Here is a 19,114-nt window from a genome sequence, read left to right as displayed (position 1 = left end):
AATTTATGCAAAGTTTGAAAAAAAATTGATATATATATATATATACTTTATAAAAATAATAAGTGATTAGAAATATAATTGAAAAATGAGAATTATAAAAATAAAATGTATTTATAAGTCACAAATTTTAAGAAATTAAAATTTTTATTATTAAGCATGAGTTAACTAATTCATTTAAATTAATCATACAAACAAATACATATTTGGATAAAATGCATATTGTTTTCCGGTTGTTATCCACAAGAACTACTCGGATAAGATATAAATATTTAATACTCGTGATGTCTATTTTTAGAAAAAAAAAAATTTATGTCAATAAATATGTTTGTTATAATTCTTTATTTGTGTAGATCCAACTCAAATCTAAGGTTAATATTTAAAAAAAAAAAAACTATATGGGATGTTTACATATAATCTTTATTAATGTATTCTTGACATAAATTAATCTATAAGATCAATTAAGTATTGAACTTCTAATCTATTTTTGAATTATATTATTTTATAAAATATATATGTGTATATAATTTTTTCATTAAAATTAATATTAATTAACATTAAATAAATGTTCTAACTTATATATTATTTAGAAAGATATATATATATATATATTTTATATGAAATAGAAATTGGAATTTAAAGGCCTTATATTTAAAATATGAAGATGATAAGTTGTACTAAAAAAAGTACACCAACCATCTTTGATTTGTAGTGATTGGTTTAGTACTGAAATTAGAGCAAAAATATTTAGGGTTTCATAAAATCATCCAATAAATGTTTCCAAATCCCAACCTTTCTCTTTCATTCTTCATTGAACATGATACCAATTAATTACCTCCTCATGTATAGATATCAACTAATAATTATATATATATATATATTTTTTTAATAAAATTATAATTTTTTTTATTACACAAAATATACTTTAAATATTATTTTTGGGGTGGGGATAAAACTTGTATATGCCTTCCAACAAGTCATCTCTCTTTATTTATGCAAAAAAAATCATATTTTTTTTCTTTCCATAATATTTATATTTATTTTTGGCCAAGGAAAATCAATAAAAACTTGAAATAATATAGTTGAAATTGGTCAACTTTGTCGGTTATCTATTAATTAATTAAAACTCTAACCTATATTCACGAGTGGTGTGTTTGATTTTGTTGACAGGCATATGTCAATACCAAGTAATTAAGCTTAACACAATATATATATATATATATATATATATATATCCGAACATTATGAACTGACTATGACTATTGATTTATAATATTTAATTTATTAATGTATTAGTTAGATTATATTTATTGATTTTTTTTTTAAATTTAACGTGAGTTTTATTTTGCATAACAGACTATCGATTTATGAGTCCGTTTAAAAGTGATCAAATACGGTTATGAGTTTTAATGCATCGAGTTTAGTTATGAACTTAATATGTGCAGATACTTATAATTTTTTATATTATGATGAGTAAAATAAAAAATATAAAAGTACGATGATATAAATAGACAGTTATAGATCTCGAATCATATGTTTGTCATTTTATTTTTCTGAAATTCTGTTACCAGATAAAAACAGCTTTTGGTCGTGTTTCGACAGCAGGACGCAACGAATTTTTCGCGATGAATCTAAGTACGCTTCTGTTTATTATTTTTTATTAGTTCGGTATAAAATTACATATTTAGATTTATCAGATCTAGTTTGATTTGAAAAAGTTTTATAACAACATTAATAAGTTTAACGGATAAAAAACATATTGTAGGAGAATTACAAGTATAATGGATGAAAAAATTGGTTGAGGTTCAACAGGAAATTTAATTAAAAATTTGGTTGACAAATTTGTTTGGTTTCTTTTAAGTAACTTTGTTGACAAATTGAGACACATGAATCTCTCTCTTTAATTAATATCTCAAACAAAGTTTTCAACAAGGTGTGGGCAAATTAATTTAATTATTAATGTAATCCCAAATTAATCATGTCTCCAATTTTGACATTTAAGACTCCTCACTCAAATTTTAAGATGATTTGATATGTTTTCTTAATATTTTCAAATATATTATTAGGATTAATGATAAAATGTTTACAAATATAGATTTTAATACAAATTATTGCTATAAACTACATACACACACACATATATATAGTAGAAAGAATAAATGAAAACATCTCATAATTATAAAAAAAATATATATATATTTAGTCCACTACCTAATCTAATGCACTTGAAATTTTCTACCAAGAATTTAATACACTTTATATAATAAGTCAAGTCGAGTGGAATCAAACCAAAAAACAAAAAGGAAAAACCGCGTAAAGATTACTATTAGCCTTAATAATTCCGCGTAGTAATATTAACTTCGCATATAAATTACCATTAACCTTAATAATTCTATACAATAATATTAAGTTTCTGAACGTGAAATATACATCACTAATAATATAATCAACCTTCTAACGTTGATTATACAAAAGAATATAATTCGATTTAAATTTATGAAGTTATAAAAACAAAAAGCAAAAGTACTAAACTTTCATAAATTAAATTTAACATGGTAATAATATTTATCTCAATTTACCCATAAAATTCACTTTTTACCAACTGTTAAATTGATATTTCTTGTGATTGGCTTGGATAAAAGAAAAAAAAAAAAAAAACCCTGTTAGAAAATTGAAAATTGACCCCATAAAATTCACTAATGGCAAGATCTGCACCACCTTTATTGGGTCCAGTCTCTTGTATGTCCATTCCAATTAGTCTGATTTTTTTTTTAGTTTGACTAAAAATGAATATTGGGCCACAAAATTTAATATGAAGCACATGCTTTGTAGGCTCCAAATTCACCAAAGTCTCCTACTTGCACTTACAAAAGTTCTCTGCCTGCTTTCTCAAGTGTAGGAATTGGTTTCTTCTTCACTTGAAAATATGAGATTATGCTCTTGGATTTTTATTTTTAGGGGAGATGGGTAAAGTTCAAACTCAGAAATCATATAAAGTTTATTTTGTAAATTTGATATTACATTCTTGGAAAATTTCTAAAATCGTAGAACTTTTTATATTCTGTTCTTAAATTAAACATTGTGGATTAACCACTATCAATTTGCAGTACACCCACAAATTAACGATTTTAATATCCTTAGCGAAATTCGAAATCATAATCTTCAAATGAGTTATAAAGATCTTAACTATTACCGTCTTATTTTTAAGCTTAAATTTCTTTCATTTATGTAAAGTCCATTAAGCTTACAAAGTAGAAGACTTGGTAATTTTCAAAAGCAAATTCCAAAAATCAGATTTTCCATATAGCTTTCATAACCATTAAGAAAAGGCAAAACCTTTCCTTTATGACAAGAACAACATTGCTATATACAAATCTTCAACCTTGATTAACATTTAAAACCAGGTTGATTTCTATGATGATCAGCAAACACGATCTATAAAACAACAAAATATATATATATGTATATACACATGCATAAAGGAAAATCTATAATCTTCTTACGCTGCCTAGAAAATGCAATACAACACATTCTTACTGATATTCTGCAGCAGAAAGTCATTATAGACTGGATGAGCTCCAGCTAGCATCAACAGCCGCTATAATCTTCTCATGTAATTCAGATCCAGCACAAGCAACTATACCTCGGTCAAGACCTTCCAAGAACAACCCCTTCGAGAAGTTAAGTGGGCGGCCTCCAGCATCAGTTACTACACCTCCAGCTTCTTGTACAATCACAACACCGGCTGCATGATCCCATATCTTTTCCTTGTAGCCAGTTCGTGCAAACTTCATGAATATTTCGGCGTCACCTCGAGCTATTGCTGCGTACTTCACCATGCTGTAGACACGTAATGGTTGCTTCCTGGAATGGAAATGCATAAAAACACTGAATTGTATATGATGGAACGTAAATGTAGGGAAACGAAGAAAAAAAAGCGAAGAATATGCACCTGATCCCGAGGCTGTGAGCTAGTCCAGCTGTGAAGGAATGGCTTGAATTGGACTTCTCAACCGGTTCACAAAATGTAGCCAATTCAGGATTATCAACGGAGGACACTTGAATTGGCCTCGAAGAGCTTGGCCATACTAGCTTTCTGTTTCCTAGGATTAAAGGCTGCATCCAAGCCTTTCCAGTACCTCTTTTAGCACATATGACACAACCTTTGTCCCAGGATTCAGATGATGGCGGGGTCAACTTCGATATGATTCTGTGATACCGGTGATGATAACTCAACCATTCCTTTCTCATTGGATAATTAGGACACCCGAGAACTCCAAGCACAACTTCTCCATCGTCAATCAATGCTAAAGCAACAGCATATTGATCACCTCGTACAAAACCTAATGTGCCATCAACGGGATCCAGTGCCCAAAATCTCCCTCTAGGACCTCCTGTTGAGTTGCATCGACTAATGGCTTCGAGAATCTCAGAAGATCCAAGGGGAATTTCCGGACCTTGAAGCCCAAAACGAGGTGCTTCAGCAAGACAATCATTCACAGTAGACACAACAGTTTCTAATAGGCCAGCTGCATTAGGCTTGGAGAGATTTTGAATGTCTTCTTCGGCAACAATTGACACATTTCGACTCCCAAAGAACTCAGCCAGAATCCAACTAACTATTGCTTGAACACTCCAATCTGTTCACGTCGTGTACTGATATAAGTAAAATAATCTCTGTAGCTCTAATAACCCAAAATACTAATCTTTACTGCCATAAGAACAGTACTTCAATCCATTAAGTAAGGCACTCAACTAGCAGATTTTTCAAATTAAACCAGTATTCATCAATTCATTGTGTAATAGCAGTTATTTTATCTGAATGTTAACTCTTGCTACCCACTTATCTGTAACCCACCAGAATACAGAAATTATATGCTTACACACAAAGAGAATTATCAGCTATATAACTATAATTTATATCAAAAATCAAAATGGTAAATGAGAAATTTAAAAGAGAACTACGAAAAAATAGTTAGTCCTCAAATATTCAGAAAACAAGACTAGCAGGAGTATCAAGTAGTATCCCGTCCACATTTTCAACACAGCTTGCTCTACTTCACTCCAAACCCAACTTCACATAAAGGAAAGAACAATTTCTCAGAAACTAATAACTCCCATTAACATAATTTAATTAAAATCAAGACCGTCAAAACGAAAAAGGAGAAAGTGATATGCAAATATACAATACCTGCAACAGTAACAGGAGAATTATCATCCTTGGATTGAACTGGACTATTTCCTTTTGAAACCAAACTGTCCTGCACTTTTTGGCATAGAAAACACGCCATATGTACAGCCCTGACAGCAATATCGAGTTCCTCACAGTTCGGACCAAGATTTTCATGGTCCTCCATTAATGGAGGAGGAGGGGGAGAGTAAGAATGGAATTGGGTTTGCTTGGACTCCGACATGGAAAGAACAGAAACTAAGTTGTTTTTCGGTTGATGGCTTTTTCTATGGTAGAAGAAGAAATTTCCTACATGGGTTTTGTTGTATATTCTTCTCTGTCCCTGAAAGTCTGGGACTTTGGGATTGAGGATGGAGCAATTTAAAGACATTGGTGATTGATTTGGATTATCTGGGTTTTGTGGACAGTAAAGGAGAAGCAAGTAATTATAAGGAACTATGAAAAGAACATGACAAAAATAGTCTCTTTCAAGAGACTTCAAATACCCTATTCTCCAAAATCAAAAGAGAGAGAGAGAGAGAGTACGAAATTAGATGAATCAATATCACAACATGTGCATATGGCTAACCTAGAAACATTCTTTTGGCCCAAAGGATGAGATTCTGATGAGTTGGTCCTTGAGAAGTCAATTTGTAACCAATGATTTTTCTTAAAACTTGCATATTTTCATAATTCATATCACATTTACACCAATATAAACAGTTTAATATGAACCTATACAATCTTAAAATAAGATATATATACTAGCAACCCAGTAAAAAATAATTAACTTTTTGTAACAGATGACTTAAATCCTCTGAATTCTACTTGTTTATAGTATTTACATCATTTCTTTCTACCTAACAATTTTCTGATTTGGGTTCTTCCAAATTTGTGAAGGTCTGAGTCCAAATTCTATAAATTAAAAGAAAAAAAAAATTAAAGAAAGCATAAACTTTACTTCCCTGTCCATTAAGCTATTTAACCAATAATTACTCAAAAAATTTATCCTTATCATCATCAAACTTTCAAATCCAAGAGTTCCCCTCAATTTGGCAGAATCATATTCCCAAACATGCAACTAAGAAAATTTGATTGCAGATAAGATTAGAGAATGGGAAAATTGAAGCACTCCCTTATCCCTTTCCTGAATAATCTATTCTATTCTTAATCTTTTATTATTATTATAATTGAAATTATTTGGGAAATTGGATCATAATGAGCTCATTAACACTTCATCTCTGAACAGAGAGCTCTCTCCCTTCATAATCCATTGATGTAAGATCAAGTGGGTCATGACCAGATGAGAAATTTGAAACTTTGATAAGCCAATAGGACTTAGAAAATTTCTTGTCCAGTACAATCCCAATTTTTCTTCACCTTTATCGATCAACTTTGTAGAAGATTACAAATGCTTTAAGTTATTAAATTATTGATGATAGGCTAAAAAAAATCATTTATAGTTCCTCCATCTATAGATCATTTTTCTTTCCATTAAATTCAAATTAATATAGTAGACATATTAAATCTTACAAGAGAAGTAATGCTAATGAATTGTGAATTTCACCTTATAACTCATAATTCATTTAAACTCATTTGTCAAATTAATAAACGACTAGAAAAAGCTTGATTGTGAAATATACTTAATACCATCATGTAAGGGATAAATTTGAAATATCATGTAAGAATGAATGATCAAACAAATTTTTTTTTTTTTTTTTGCTTTTCAATTAAAGTGTTGAATGTGATGTGAAACCAATAAAAAAATTTAATTATTGTCAACTGATGTTTATTTTGATTTACTTGTTGGGATTTTTATATATAAATTTATTGTGTAAAGGTTTAAAATTTAATGGAAATGAAAATGAAATAATAGCGGAAACAATTAAAAGTATAAGGTTTACATTTCTTGCACAGTAAAATTGAATGCCTAATAGGTTTATAGAAATATTCCTTTTAGAAAATTAAAATAACAGAAAATAGACATGTAATTAAAATCCTATAGGGTCAACTTTTGTCAGACAATTCTGATGGGATGCGGGAGACAATATTTAGTCACTAATTTTTTTATTGTTCAGAATCCAGATCTTAATTTTTCTGATATGAAATTGGTAAATAAGGGGAATGACTACACCAACCTAGTAAAAATATCAATACTTAACACCGATATAGAAAATCAATGATTGATAAAAATTATAAAACAATTAATTGAACCATTTTTCTTTTTAACTAAGTTCATTTAATTAGAAAAAAAAACATAAATTTTTATACTCACATTTTAAGTTCTCAAATTCGACTTATGAAGATAATAATCAATATAATAATTCATCATATATTTCAAGAAATAATAATCGTCAACTTTACTTTTTTATCTAAATACTAGTATCTCTGGAGGTCTATAGGAGTTCCCCTATACGTGGACCCAATATCCAATTTATTGATTAACTAGTCATTCCCATACCTCGTCCGATAATAGCTGCCAAACATACCACCATCTCAATACCTCATTTGGTATTAGGGTGAATAAATACTTCACAACCTTTTCGGTATGGGACTTCCCAGCCCCCATTCGACTGAGCTAATATTGACGGTAGAGTTTACGTTGTGTACTGGGTCCGTACACTATTTTTCATGATACCTGGTAAGCCTTTTAGCATACATATTCATACCATCCACAAGCTACCAATCACACATAATCAACCCATTCCATATTTACAGAACAATAGAGCGATAGACAGTATAAATTAATAGATTAACAACTAAGGGAGACATAATCAATGCATTTATTGCAAACCAATCAATAGATAGAGACAAAATATGTAGATAAACTAATAAACAGAAAAATAATTAAAATCAATAAATCAAAGCACACGATATAACAATAAGCAATTTAGGCAGTATAGAAATAAATAGGCAACATAGATAAGATAGGACAATTATACATTAACCAGTTACCGGCTCTACTGGTGACTTGTATTTAATTAATTAAGAATTTTTAATATCTAAAAATACATTGTTATCATTTATTAAACTTTAATTAATCATAACGGGAGAAAAGAGTGAGAGATTCTTATCCCATATCGGTATCCAAACATTGCATTTTTCACTGCACTTCTTGGCGGTTCTTAGGTTTCTTGGATTTTTTAAGCTAAAATAAAAAACATGTGTCACATATTCAAAATACCCTAAAAAAGCCAAAAATAAGAATTTTTAAATTTTTCGGCCGGTTGAAGATTCTGACACGGTAGAGTCGGCTCCGTCGCCCATGATGATATCTTCTCTTGGCCTAGCCGTTTTCGGTCGGTTTCAATCGATTTAGTACAAAAACTTGCAAAAAATGAGGTTAGACGGCCTCTATTGGACGAAAGAAGGAGAAAACTGAAACTCACCAGCGGAGGAGTTTTTCGGTGCGGCAGCTTCGTCGTTCCTCTCTTACAGCCGAGGATTTCCTTTGGTCGACCTGCACCAGAAACGTGTTAGGAATTCAATGATCAAAAGATTAAAGGGAATGGGAAGTGGGATCAGCCTCACCAGAGCGATTTTTGGGTCGCAGTCGCGGCGGCTCGGGCGAGCTCTATTCTCAGTTTTCGGCTTCTCTTTTAGCTTTTTGGCTCCAATATTAGTGTGGGGAGGCTTCAAATCAAATTCCAAAGTGAAATGGGAAAAAAACTCACTTTTTCAGTGTCGGCAACGGCTCCGGTGCAGCGACGATGGCGGTTGGTTTTGTTTTCAACTAGTCTTCTTCTTCTTCTCTGACAGGCTCAGGTGCAGCTAGGGTTAGGGTTTCGGGGATGCGATGCTTATATACCTTCTCTGCGTCGATCTGGGCCGTCTATGAAAGGACACATGACCCATTCTCTGTTGTTAAATCGCTTTTATTTGGGGAATTAGTCTGGGTCGCACGATCAGATTAAGTCCAATCGCGCCTGAAGAGAAAACAGATCTGGGCTGTCCATGCACGCAAGAGGAGATATGGGCCGTTAGATTCACTGGCATGCGGATCGTTAACGTGGCTTCCTGCTGTACGTGTGACCACATGTTTACCATGCAGCGCACGATGACAGGCTGCGCTGCAACGTGGCAGTCCACGTGACCAAATTTTGTTATTTTTACTTTTACCCCAATTTTTTAGATTTCTTTTCAAATAGGTCATCCCTTATTTCTTTTTTGATTCTGATTTTTGAAAATATTTTCAAACACATCCAAAACACAATTTTTTTAAAAAATTAAATTAAAAATTAAAATCAAAATTTTCTAATTTATATTATTATTATGATTTAATTATCTCGGGCCTAAATTCTGAGCCTGAGTGTTACAACTCTCTCCCCCTTAAGAAAATTTGATCACTCAAAATTGTCGCTCTCTCACTAGTCAAACAATTGAGGGTATTAAGTTCTGAAATCTGATTCTAGCGACCAAGTGGCCTCGCTCTTCGAGTGATTCTGTCACTGTACCTTGAGGAATAGAATTTCTTTGTTGCAAAGCACTTTGTTCTTCCGGTCCAAAATACCAACCGATACTTCCTCGTATGATAGATCCTCTTGGAGTGAAAGTGGCTCATAAAATAAGACATGTGAGGCGTCTGGGTTGTACTTGCGTAGTATAGACACATGGAATGCATTATGAACTCTGGATAGTTCTGGAGGTAATACTACTCTATAGGCGGATGTTTCAACCCTGTCCAAGATCTTAAACAGTCCAATGAATCGGGAGTATAACTTTTTTCTCTTTCTAAACCTATTGATACCATTGAAGAGAGTGACCTTAAGGAACACTCGATCGCCCTTCTTAAATTTTAAATCTCTCATTCGAGTGTCCGTGTAACTTTTGCGTTTACTCTAGGCTGTTTGGATGTTCTTTTTGATCTTAAATATCTTCACTGTGGTCTCATCTATAAGATCTGAGAGAATTAGTTTCTTATTACCCACCTCTTCTTAACAGATTGATGATCTACAGGGTCGGTCATATAATACCTCATACGAAACTATATCAATACTTGTTTGATAACTGTTATTGTAGTTGAACTCTATCAGAGGTAGGTGATCATCCCAATTCCCTGCGAAGTTTAGAACACAAGCCCTGAGCAAGTGTACGAATGGTTTATTCTGATTGTCTATCTGTTTGAGGGTAGAATATTGTGCTAAAGGACAATTTCGTTCCCATTGTTTGCTGAAAACTTGTCCAAAACTGAGAGGTGAACCTAAGATCATTGTCTGCTACCACTGTTACTAGAACTCCATGTAACCTGACTATCTCTCGGATATAGATTTTAGTTACGTTGTCCAAGGGGTTGATCATTTTAATGGCCAAAAAATAAGAGGACTTGGTAAATTGGTCAACAATTACCCAGATTGTATCATGCTCTGAGCGTGTTCTAAGCAAACCTGTTACAAAATCTATAGTGATATGTTCCCATTTTCACTCCGAGATCGGTAATGACTGAAGTAGTCTACCTGGACGTTGATGCTCTTCCTTGACCTGCTGACATACAAGGTATTTGGAGACGAAATCAATAATTTTTCTTTTCATCCTGCTCCATCGGAATCGGGGTCGCATGCTTTTATACATCTTAGTACTTTTGGGATGCATGGTGAACTTTGAACTGTGAGTCTCTGTCACGATATCTCTCTTCATTTCACTGTCATTCAGAACATATACCTTGTTATGAAATCTGAGCAACCCATCAGCAGAGACTTAGAATTCTAAATTTAAACCATGTTCTGTATCTTTTCTAAGAGCTGCTAGAGTGGGATCAGTCAGTTGAGCTTTATTTATTCTCTGAATCAATTCAGGTTGGATAGCTAGATAGGCCAGACATATGGTCATTTTTTAAATCTCGAAGCTGTATTTGTTGCACAAATTTTATTACCCTGCATTCAGAAACCTTTATGTGAGCCAACATACCTGCACTTTTTCTGCTGAGAGAATCGACTACCACATTATCCTTACGTGGGTGATAAAAGATCTTACACTAGTCCTTCAGGAGCTCTATCCAATGCTTCTGACGCATGTTGAGATCCTTATGGGTAAATATATATTTCAAACTCTTATGGTCTGTCTAAATCTCAAATGTTTTTCCATACAGGTAGTGGCGCTAGGTTTTTAAGACGTGGATGATGGTGGCGAGTTCTAAGTCATGAGTGGGATAATTCTTTTCATGAGTTTTCAATTATCTGGACTTATAGGTTATGATTTTTTCGTGAAGCATCAAAATGCAACCCAGTCTTTAATAGTATGCATCACTGTATACTGTGTATCCACCTGTCCCATTTTGCATAGCTAAAACTAGCACAATAGTCAATCATTTTTTAAGTTCTGTAAAGCTCATTTCATATTTATCATTCCACTTAAACTTGACGTTTTTCTTTGTAAGTTGGATCAAGGGGGCAGCTAAGCTTGAAGATCCTTCTATAAACCTGTAGTAATAATCTGTCATGCCTAGAAAGTTTTTAAACTTCATTAATCGAAGTTAATTTCTCCCAACCCATTATTACCTCAATCTTCTCGGGATTCATTGACACTCCATCCTTTGATATTATGTATCCTAAGAAGGTAGTCTGCTCAAGTCAAAATTCACACTTGCTCAATTTTACATATAGTTTTTATTCTTTGAGAACCTATTAAACCTAAGTCAGATGCTGAATGTGTTCATCTTTGCTCTTTGAATAGGCTAGGATATCATTAATAAACACTATAACGAACTGATCTAAGAAATGCCTGAAGACCCTGTTCATCAAGTCCATAAAAATGACAAGTGCATTGGTTAATCTGAATGGTATGATCAGGAACTCATAGCGCCCATACTAGGTTCTGATGGTCGTCTTGAGAATGTCCTCTACCGTAATATTCACCTGATGACAGCCTGAATGCAAGTCAATCTTGGAGAAAATCTTAGCATCCTGTAACTGATCGAAATATCATCAATCTTGGGAAGGAGGTACTTGTTCTTGATTGTGACCCTGTTCAATCCCCTGTAGTCAATACACAATCTCAAGGACCCATTACCTTTCATTGCGAACATGACTCTAACACCCAAAGGAGATATATTGTGTCAGATGAACTCATTATCCTATAATTATTTAATCTGTTTCCTCAGTTCTTCTATCTCAACACGATTTATTCGGTAAGGGACAACTGAAATGGGTTAGGTGTCAAGTTGAAGATCTATGATAAATTCAATTTTTCTATCTACCTATAGTCCTGATAGTTCATTAGGGAATACGTCCAGAAAATCTCAGACCACATAAATCTCTTGAATGCAAATTTCTTTCTTACACTTGCCTAACATAGAAAAGAATAACTGAGTTAAAGTATCAGATAAACAATGCAATTACCATGAGAGAATAATATCTAAAACTTTTATTAATTTATGAAGAACTCTTTGTTATGAAGGTTAAGTACAAGCTTCTTATGAAAACAATACATAGTGGCGTGATATGCTGCTAACTAGTTCATTCACATAATTACATCAAAATTCTTTGTGTTTAGTCTTATCAGATCTACACTCAATTTTTTATATGCTATTTTTACCATATAAACTTTATGTATGACATTCTCTAATTGTGTTTCATTCCTATATGTAGACACAAATAGCACAGAATCAAACTTTTAGGTAACACACTTAAATTTTTTGTAAAAGCATGTGAAACAAATGAATGTGAAGCACCAATATCAATTAAAACATGTGTAAGGTGATTATAAATAGTGTACGTACCATGTATCACGTTCGGGTTGGCTTCAGCATCCTGTTGGGTGATGGTATAGGTTCTGCCCTAAATAGGAGGTCTGGCCTGATTTTGATTCCGCGGACACTCTCTCGCATAGTGCTAAACACTTTTATATATGCAGCAGGTATTATGGAGGCGATAGTAGGGTTGGTTCCCATGGTCTTTGCCACAGTGCTGGCAGGTCCTGCTACGTTCTGTTGTCGGGGCCCGAGTAGGAGCTTGAGTCGCGGGCCTAGGTCTCTTGTTCTGTTGAATTGGTGCACTTGGTGTTAGCCTGCAATGTGGAATCAGGGGTCTGGAATTGCCCACTACTGGAGGAAAGATGTGGAAGTTTCTTCCTATCAGCTGTGCCTTGGCCAAAACTGCTGAATACATGCTGAGTTCGAATATATATAATTGCTCTCTAATCTCAAAATGGAGACCCCACTCAAACTTTTTTATCTTTCTGCATTCGTTCATCATGTTTTTAGGAGGGTATCGACCCAACTTCAGGAATTTTTGGGCATACTCAAACACTATCATTTCTCCCTAAACCAGGTGTACAAACTCCATCTCCTTCAAATGCTGAAGGTATTATGGGAGGTATTCTACATTGAAAGCTGCTAGGAACTATTCTTAGGTAACCAGAATAGGTAAAATGATATGCTTCAATTTCCACCAATGACTTGCCTCACCCACGGGCATATAAATAGTAACTATGACATTCTGTTTGAAAACGACCCCAAGACTTGTGAAGATCTTTTCTGTCTCTGCCAACCAGTACTCAACTTCTTCAAAAGTGGATGTTCTTACAAAATTAGATGAGTTAAGCCTTTTGTACCTTTCAATATAGCCTAGGTCCATCAAGGGTGGAGTTGAGTCTTGTTGGAGAAGAACTGGATTATGCTAGGGAGGGACTGAATGACCCTGTGGTGGCACCTGGTTGTATGATGGGGGCACCAGATTGTACTGTGGCGGTATCGGATGATACAATAGAGGAACAGAGTTGTACCATAATGGCACTTGGTCCTCTCATTGTAGGGGTGGTTCATACTACGACAGTGGTGGAGAACCAGATAGCTCCCTTCTCTCTTCCCTGGCCTGCTGGGTAAAGATGAGTCTCTCCAGCATTTAAAAGAGTCGATTGACATCCTCTCGAAGCGACCCCTCTCGGGTTGCTCTATTCTATGGCGGTCTTCATCTCCTCATGTCCTTGTACCTGTATTTCACAACGAATGGTTGAAAGTGGGATTATATTGAATAATTTTAACCTTTTGTGTAAGGAATAGTTCTGAGAAACGCGACTCTGATGCCAACTGTAAAGGTTCAAAACTTAATTAAAATGAAATATTGAATTAATGAAATAATAAGGGAAGTAATTAAAAGTTTAGGATTTACATTTTTTGCACAATAAATTTGAATGCCCAATAGGGCTACATGAATATCTTTTTTAGGAAATTAAAATAACAGAAAATAGACATGTAACTAAAATCCTATAGGGTTAACCTCCGCTGGGCAACTCTAATAGGATGTAGGAGGCAACCTTTAGTCGCTAACTTTCTTACTATTCAGGATTCAGATCTTGATCTTGCTGATATGAAATTGTTAAATAAGAGGAATGAACTACATTAGACCAGTAAGAATGTCAACACTTACCACCGATACAAAAAATCAAAAGTTAGTAAAAATTATAAAATAACCAATGAAGTCATTTTTCTTTTTAAGTAAATTCATTTAATTAGAAAAAAATGTAAATTTTCATATTCACCTTTGAACTTCTCAAATTCGACTTGTGAAGACAATAATCAATATAATAATTCATCATATATTTCAAGAAACAATAATCGTTAACTTTACTTTTTTATCAACCTACCAGTACCTTTGGGAGTCCATAGGGGTTTTCCCTATACGTGGATCTAATATCTAATTTATTGATTAACTGATTGTCTCTATATCACGTTCGGTAATAAGCGTCAAACATACCACCGCCTCAATACCTCGTCCGGTATGAGGGTGAACAAATATTTTCTAACTCCTTATGGTATGGGACTTACCAGTCTAGTTCAACTAAGATAATGTCTATGGTAGAGTTTGCCTTATATATCGGGTCCGTACACCCTTTCTCATGACAACCGATAAGTCCTTTAGCATACATCTTTACACCATCCACCAACCACCAATCATAGACAACCAACCCATTCCATATTTATAGAACAATAGAGTGATAGACAGTATAAATTAATAGATTAACAATTAAGGGAGACATGATCAAGACATTTATTACAAAGCAATCAACAGATAGGGATAAAACGGGTAGATAAACTAATAAATGAGAAAGTAATTAAAATCAATAAATTAAAGCACATAATATAATAGCAAGCTATTTAAGCAGTATAGAAATAAATAGACAACACAGATAAGCTAGAGTAATTATACACTGACCAGTTACCGGCTTCACTAATGATTTGTATTTAATTAATTAAGAATTTTTAATATTTAGAAATAAACTTTTATCATTTATTAAATTTTAATTAACCATAACGGGAGAAAAAAGTGATGGATTCTTACTCTAGGTTGGTGTCCATAATACTGCACTTTTTATTGCACTTCTTGGTGATTCCTGAGTTTCTTAAGTTTTTTCTACGAAAAAAAAACATACATCACATACTTCAAAAATATGGATTTTCAAATTTCTCGGTCGGTTTAGGGTTCCGGCACAGCGTGCCCCACCATGCTCCAGCACTGGCTCTGCCACCCACGGTGACATCTCCTCTCAGCCTGTCCGTTTTCGATCAATTTCGACCAGCTTTGTATGAAAACCTGCAAAAACAAGGTTAGGCGGCCTTTATTGGCTGGAAGAAGGGAAAAACTTAAATTCACTAGCATAGGGGTTTTCTCAGTACGGCGGTTCAGTCATTCCTCTTTCGTGGTAAGGGATTTCCTTCGGTCCATCTGCACCAAAAATATGTTTAGAATTCAATGGTTGAAAGATTGAAGGGAATGGGAAACGGGATCAGTCTCACTGGAGCGATTTTTGGGTCGCAGCTACGGCAGCTCAACCAAGCTTCACTCTCGATTTTTAGTTTCCTTTTTGGTTTTTTTGGCTCTATATAGGTGTGGGGAGGCTTAAAATTAAATTCCAAAGCGAAAGGGGGAAAAAACTCACCTCTCTGGTGTCGGCGGTGGCTCCGATGCAGCAGTGACGGCAGTCGGTTTTCCTTGCGGCCACCCTTCTTCTTCTTCTCTGACGGGCTCAGGTTCGGGTAGGGTTAGGGTCTTGGGGATGCGATGCTTATATACCTTCTCTACGTCGATATGGGTCGTCCGTGCAAGGACACCTGACCCACTCTCTACTGTTGGATCGCTCTTGTTTGGAGAATTAATCTGAACCGCACGATCAGATTAAATCTAGTCGTCCGATTACTCCTGAAGAAGAAACGAATTTGGCCCATCCGTGCGTGCGGGAAGAGATCTGGGTCGTTAGATCTGCTGGCACGCGGATCGCCCGCGTGGCTTTCTGTGTGGACGTGTGTCCACGTGTTTGCCATGTAACGCACGGCGATTGGCCGCGATGCTGACGCGGCAATCCATGCGGCTAAATTTTGTTATTTTTACTTTTATCCCAATTTTTTAGATTTCTTTTCAAATAAGTTCTCTCTTATTTCTACTTTGGCCATCATTTTTGAAAATATTTTCAAATATATCAAAAACTCAATTTTCTTCAAAAATTCAATTAAAAATTAAAAATAAAAATTTCTAATTTATATTGTTACTATGATTTAATTATTCCGGACCTAAATTTTGGGCTCGAGTGTTACATATTGTATATAAAGACTATCAAATTTAATTGGACATTTTTAAGGTGATCTAGTACGGTTAAAAGTATTTTGGGACTTAACACATCAAATTAAAGTGTTAGTTCTATTTTATTTGTAGAGACTAAAAATGTGATTTCTAATTTTGTGATGGGGTAAATTAAAAATAATAAAAATTTAAAGATATAAATATACGGTTATGATTCTTAAATCACATATCATCCTATCACTAGAAAAGAGGGAGTGTGAAAAATTTAAAAGACTAATGTATTGATTTGGAATATCTATCGCAAAACGTGCATATTTCTTCCGATATGAATTCTGGTATACTTTCATTTATAGATTTATTCTTTTGGATTCGATACGTGTTTGTTTTAGATTTAGATTTAGATTTAGATTTATTTTGTTTTGAAATTCCAACAGTACTCTGATGCAATACATATAATATTATTAGGTAAATTATTTATATAATTATTATTTAAACATTAAAATATTAATTTGATTATTAAAGTTTACTATTAATTTTTTTTTAAAAAAATTATACTCAACTCTTTTTCCACATCAAAATCTTGGAAAAGATTCACTTGTAAGCTTAAGGTAAATCAAAGGTGGTGTACTAATCATAATTATTTTGCTTCAAATTTTTTGCAATATAAAATTCAATGAAGCACACAATTGTAATAGTTGGGTTTAGGCCTACTTCAGCATTTGTCAGCATGATGTAGTAAAATATATTATTTTTCTATTTATTGAGGTGAGTAATCCTCTAATTTGTGTCTATTTTATTCTACTTCATTAACCATTCTCATGTTTTTACAAAGGGAAATAAAAGGATGAAATATCCACAATGATTTCACTAGTTTTGATATTTTATTAGTAAAATTAAAAAAAAAATAATTTATTGTGAGTATTTCTCCTTTTTTAAAATTATTTTTTTATTCATTTAAATTGAAAAATATTGAAGTAAAACAAAAATAACTTAAAAATTTTTTGAAGTGGATTTTTTATTTTACATCTAACTACCTAAATTTTCATTATATCAATTCCATATAAAAGCTCAGTTTATACATCGTTAATAAATTAGACTTATTGAAAATAAGTAGTTTGAGTTAGTGACATTTGAATTTAGGGTGTTACAGATAGTATCACAGAACATACTAATTTAGTGATTTAAGTTTATACGATTTTAAAAAAATAAATGATTTAAGTTTGAAAGATCGTGTATGGGTGTACATCGTAGTAACACATATAACTACGGTACATTTTTTTTTTTTTACTTTTACTATTTTTACTTTTTTGATTATCCAAATTATGAAAATATTTTTCCTTTCACTTCCCTTAAAAATCATTTGTAATTTTTTTGCCCAAATACTATCAAATGCAAATAAGATCCTCCATGAGCCTCATGTGATATTGAATATTATAAAGCCCATATATATAGGCCTAAGGAAAAGAACAGCATATCAATCATAACCTAATTATGTATTTTCTAACTCCCTCATATTCTATGTTTTGATAAAAGCTAGAAATTAAATAGAAAAAGAAATTAGAGGAGATGAAGGAAAATATTTTTCTCTCATTTGGGTAACTCTCTGATATTGATTAAATTATAATTGTTTTTTTTTCTTTTTGGGTATTGAATAATAATTATAAGTATTGTATACCTGTCCAATAATTATAAAATATATATAATATTATTTAATAATTTTTTTTTTTTTATATATTTTCCCCTAAACAAATTCTTTGAAGAAAGCCCACGGCTAATGAAAATATGAATTATTTATTTAACTTGGTGGACTTGCATATATATATATATATATGTATGTATGTATGTATGTATGTATGTGTGTATATGTAATACATGTATATAATTTATTCCTAATTTGAAGGAAAAAGACTTGTCCAAGCCATTCCCTTTTCATTTTTGTGCTTGAAGAAACAAGAGTCGTTTTATTCAAAATGGCAATTATGAATTGTATGGTAGTTGGAGAATATATAATGTGACAAGAAATAAATAATTAAAATAATCACCAACATTACTAAAAGCAAGTCTTCATTCAATGGATTGTATCTATATATATATATATATGTAAAGTTCTGAACTCATTGCTATCTTCCGTCACACACTGACGTATGCAGTGATATCAGCAGCTTGATGCATTTTTACACATATATATATATATATATATATATATATATATATATATCAGTTCAAAACATTATTTTTCAATAACTTCACACCATTTAATTGAATTGAAAATATAATGAGCCAATTAATACATAAATTTTTACATCTTTTTTTTTTTTTTTGTCTGCTACGTTACCACATACAATAAAATTAGGGACGAGAATGAGGTAATTTTGAAATAAATTTATTAAATTTAAACTCAACTTATTTTGACAAAAGATAACTTCATTGTAATACC

The 19,114-nt window shown here is 32.8% G+C and overlaps 1 protein-coding gene across 1 annotated transcript; it reads right to left on the bottom strand.

The window, feature by feature from the left end:
* Nucleotides 1–3,278: 3,278 nt before the first annotated feature.
* On the bottom strand, nt 3,279–5,749 carry LOC110817966 (3',5'-bisphosphate nucleotidase AHL-like). The gene is made up of 3 exons (XM_022046692.2): nt 5,189–5,749; nt 3,950–4,637; nt 3,279–3,861 (listed from the first exon to the last, which is right to left on the bottom strand). Exons 1-3 carry the CDS (start codon nt 5,556–5,558, stop codon nt 3,558–3,560), a joined length of 1,362 nt encoding a protein of 453 aa, XP_021902384.1. The 5' UTR covers nt 5,559–5,749; the 3' UTR covers nt 3,279–3,557.
* Between the last annotated feature and the right edge of the window lie 13,365 nt (nt 5,750–19,114).

This window comes from Carica papaya, chromosome 7, assembly GCF_054855325.1.
Source record: "Carica papaya isolate Zhongbai chromosome 7, ASM5485532v1, whole genome shotgun sequence".
Lineage (NCBI taxonomy): Eukaryota > Viridiplantae > Streptophyta > Magnoliopsida > Brassicales > Caricaceae > Carica > Carica papaya.
The sequence above is the reverse complement of the archived record's forward strand: the minus strand, read 5'-3'. Positions and strand labels throughout refer to the sequence as shown.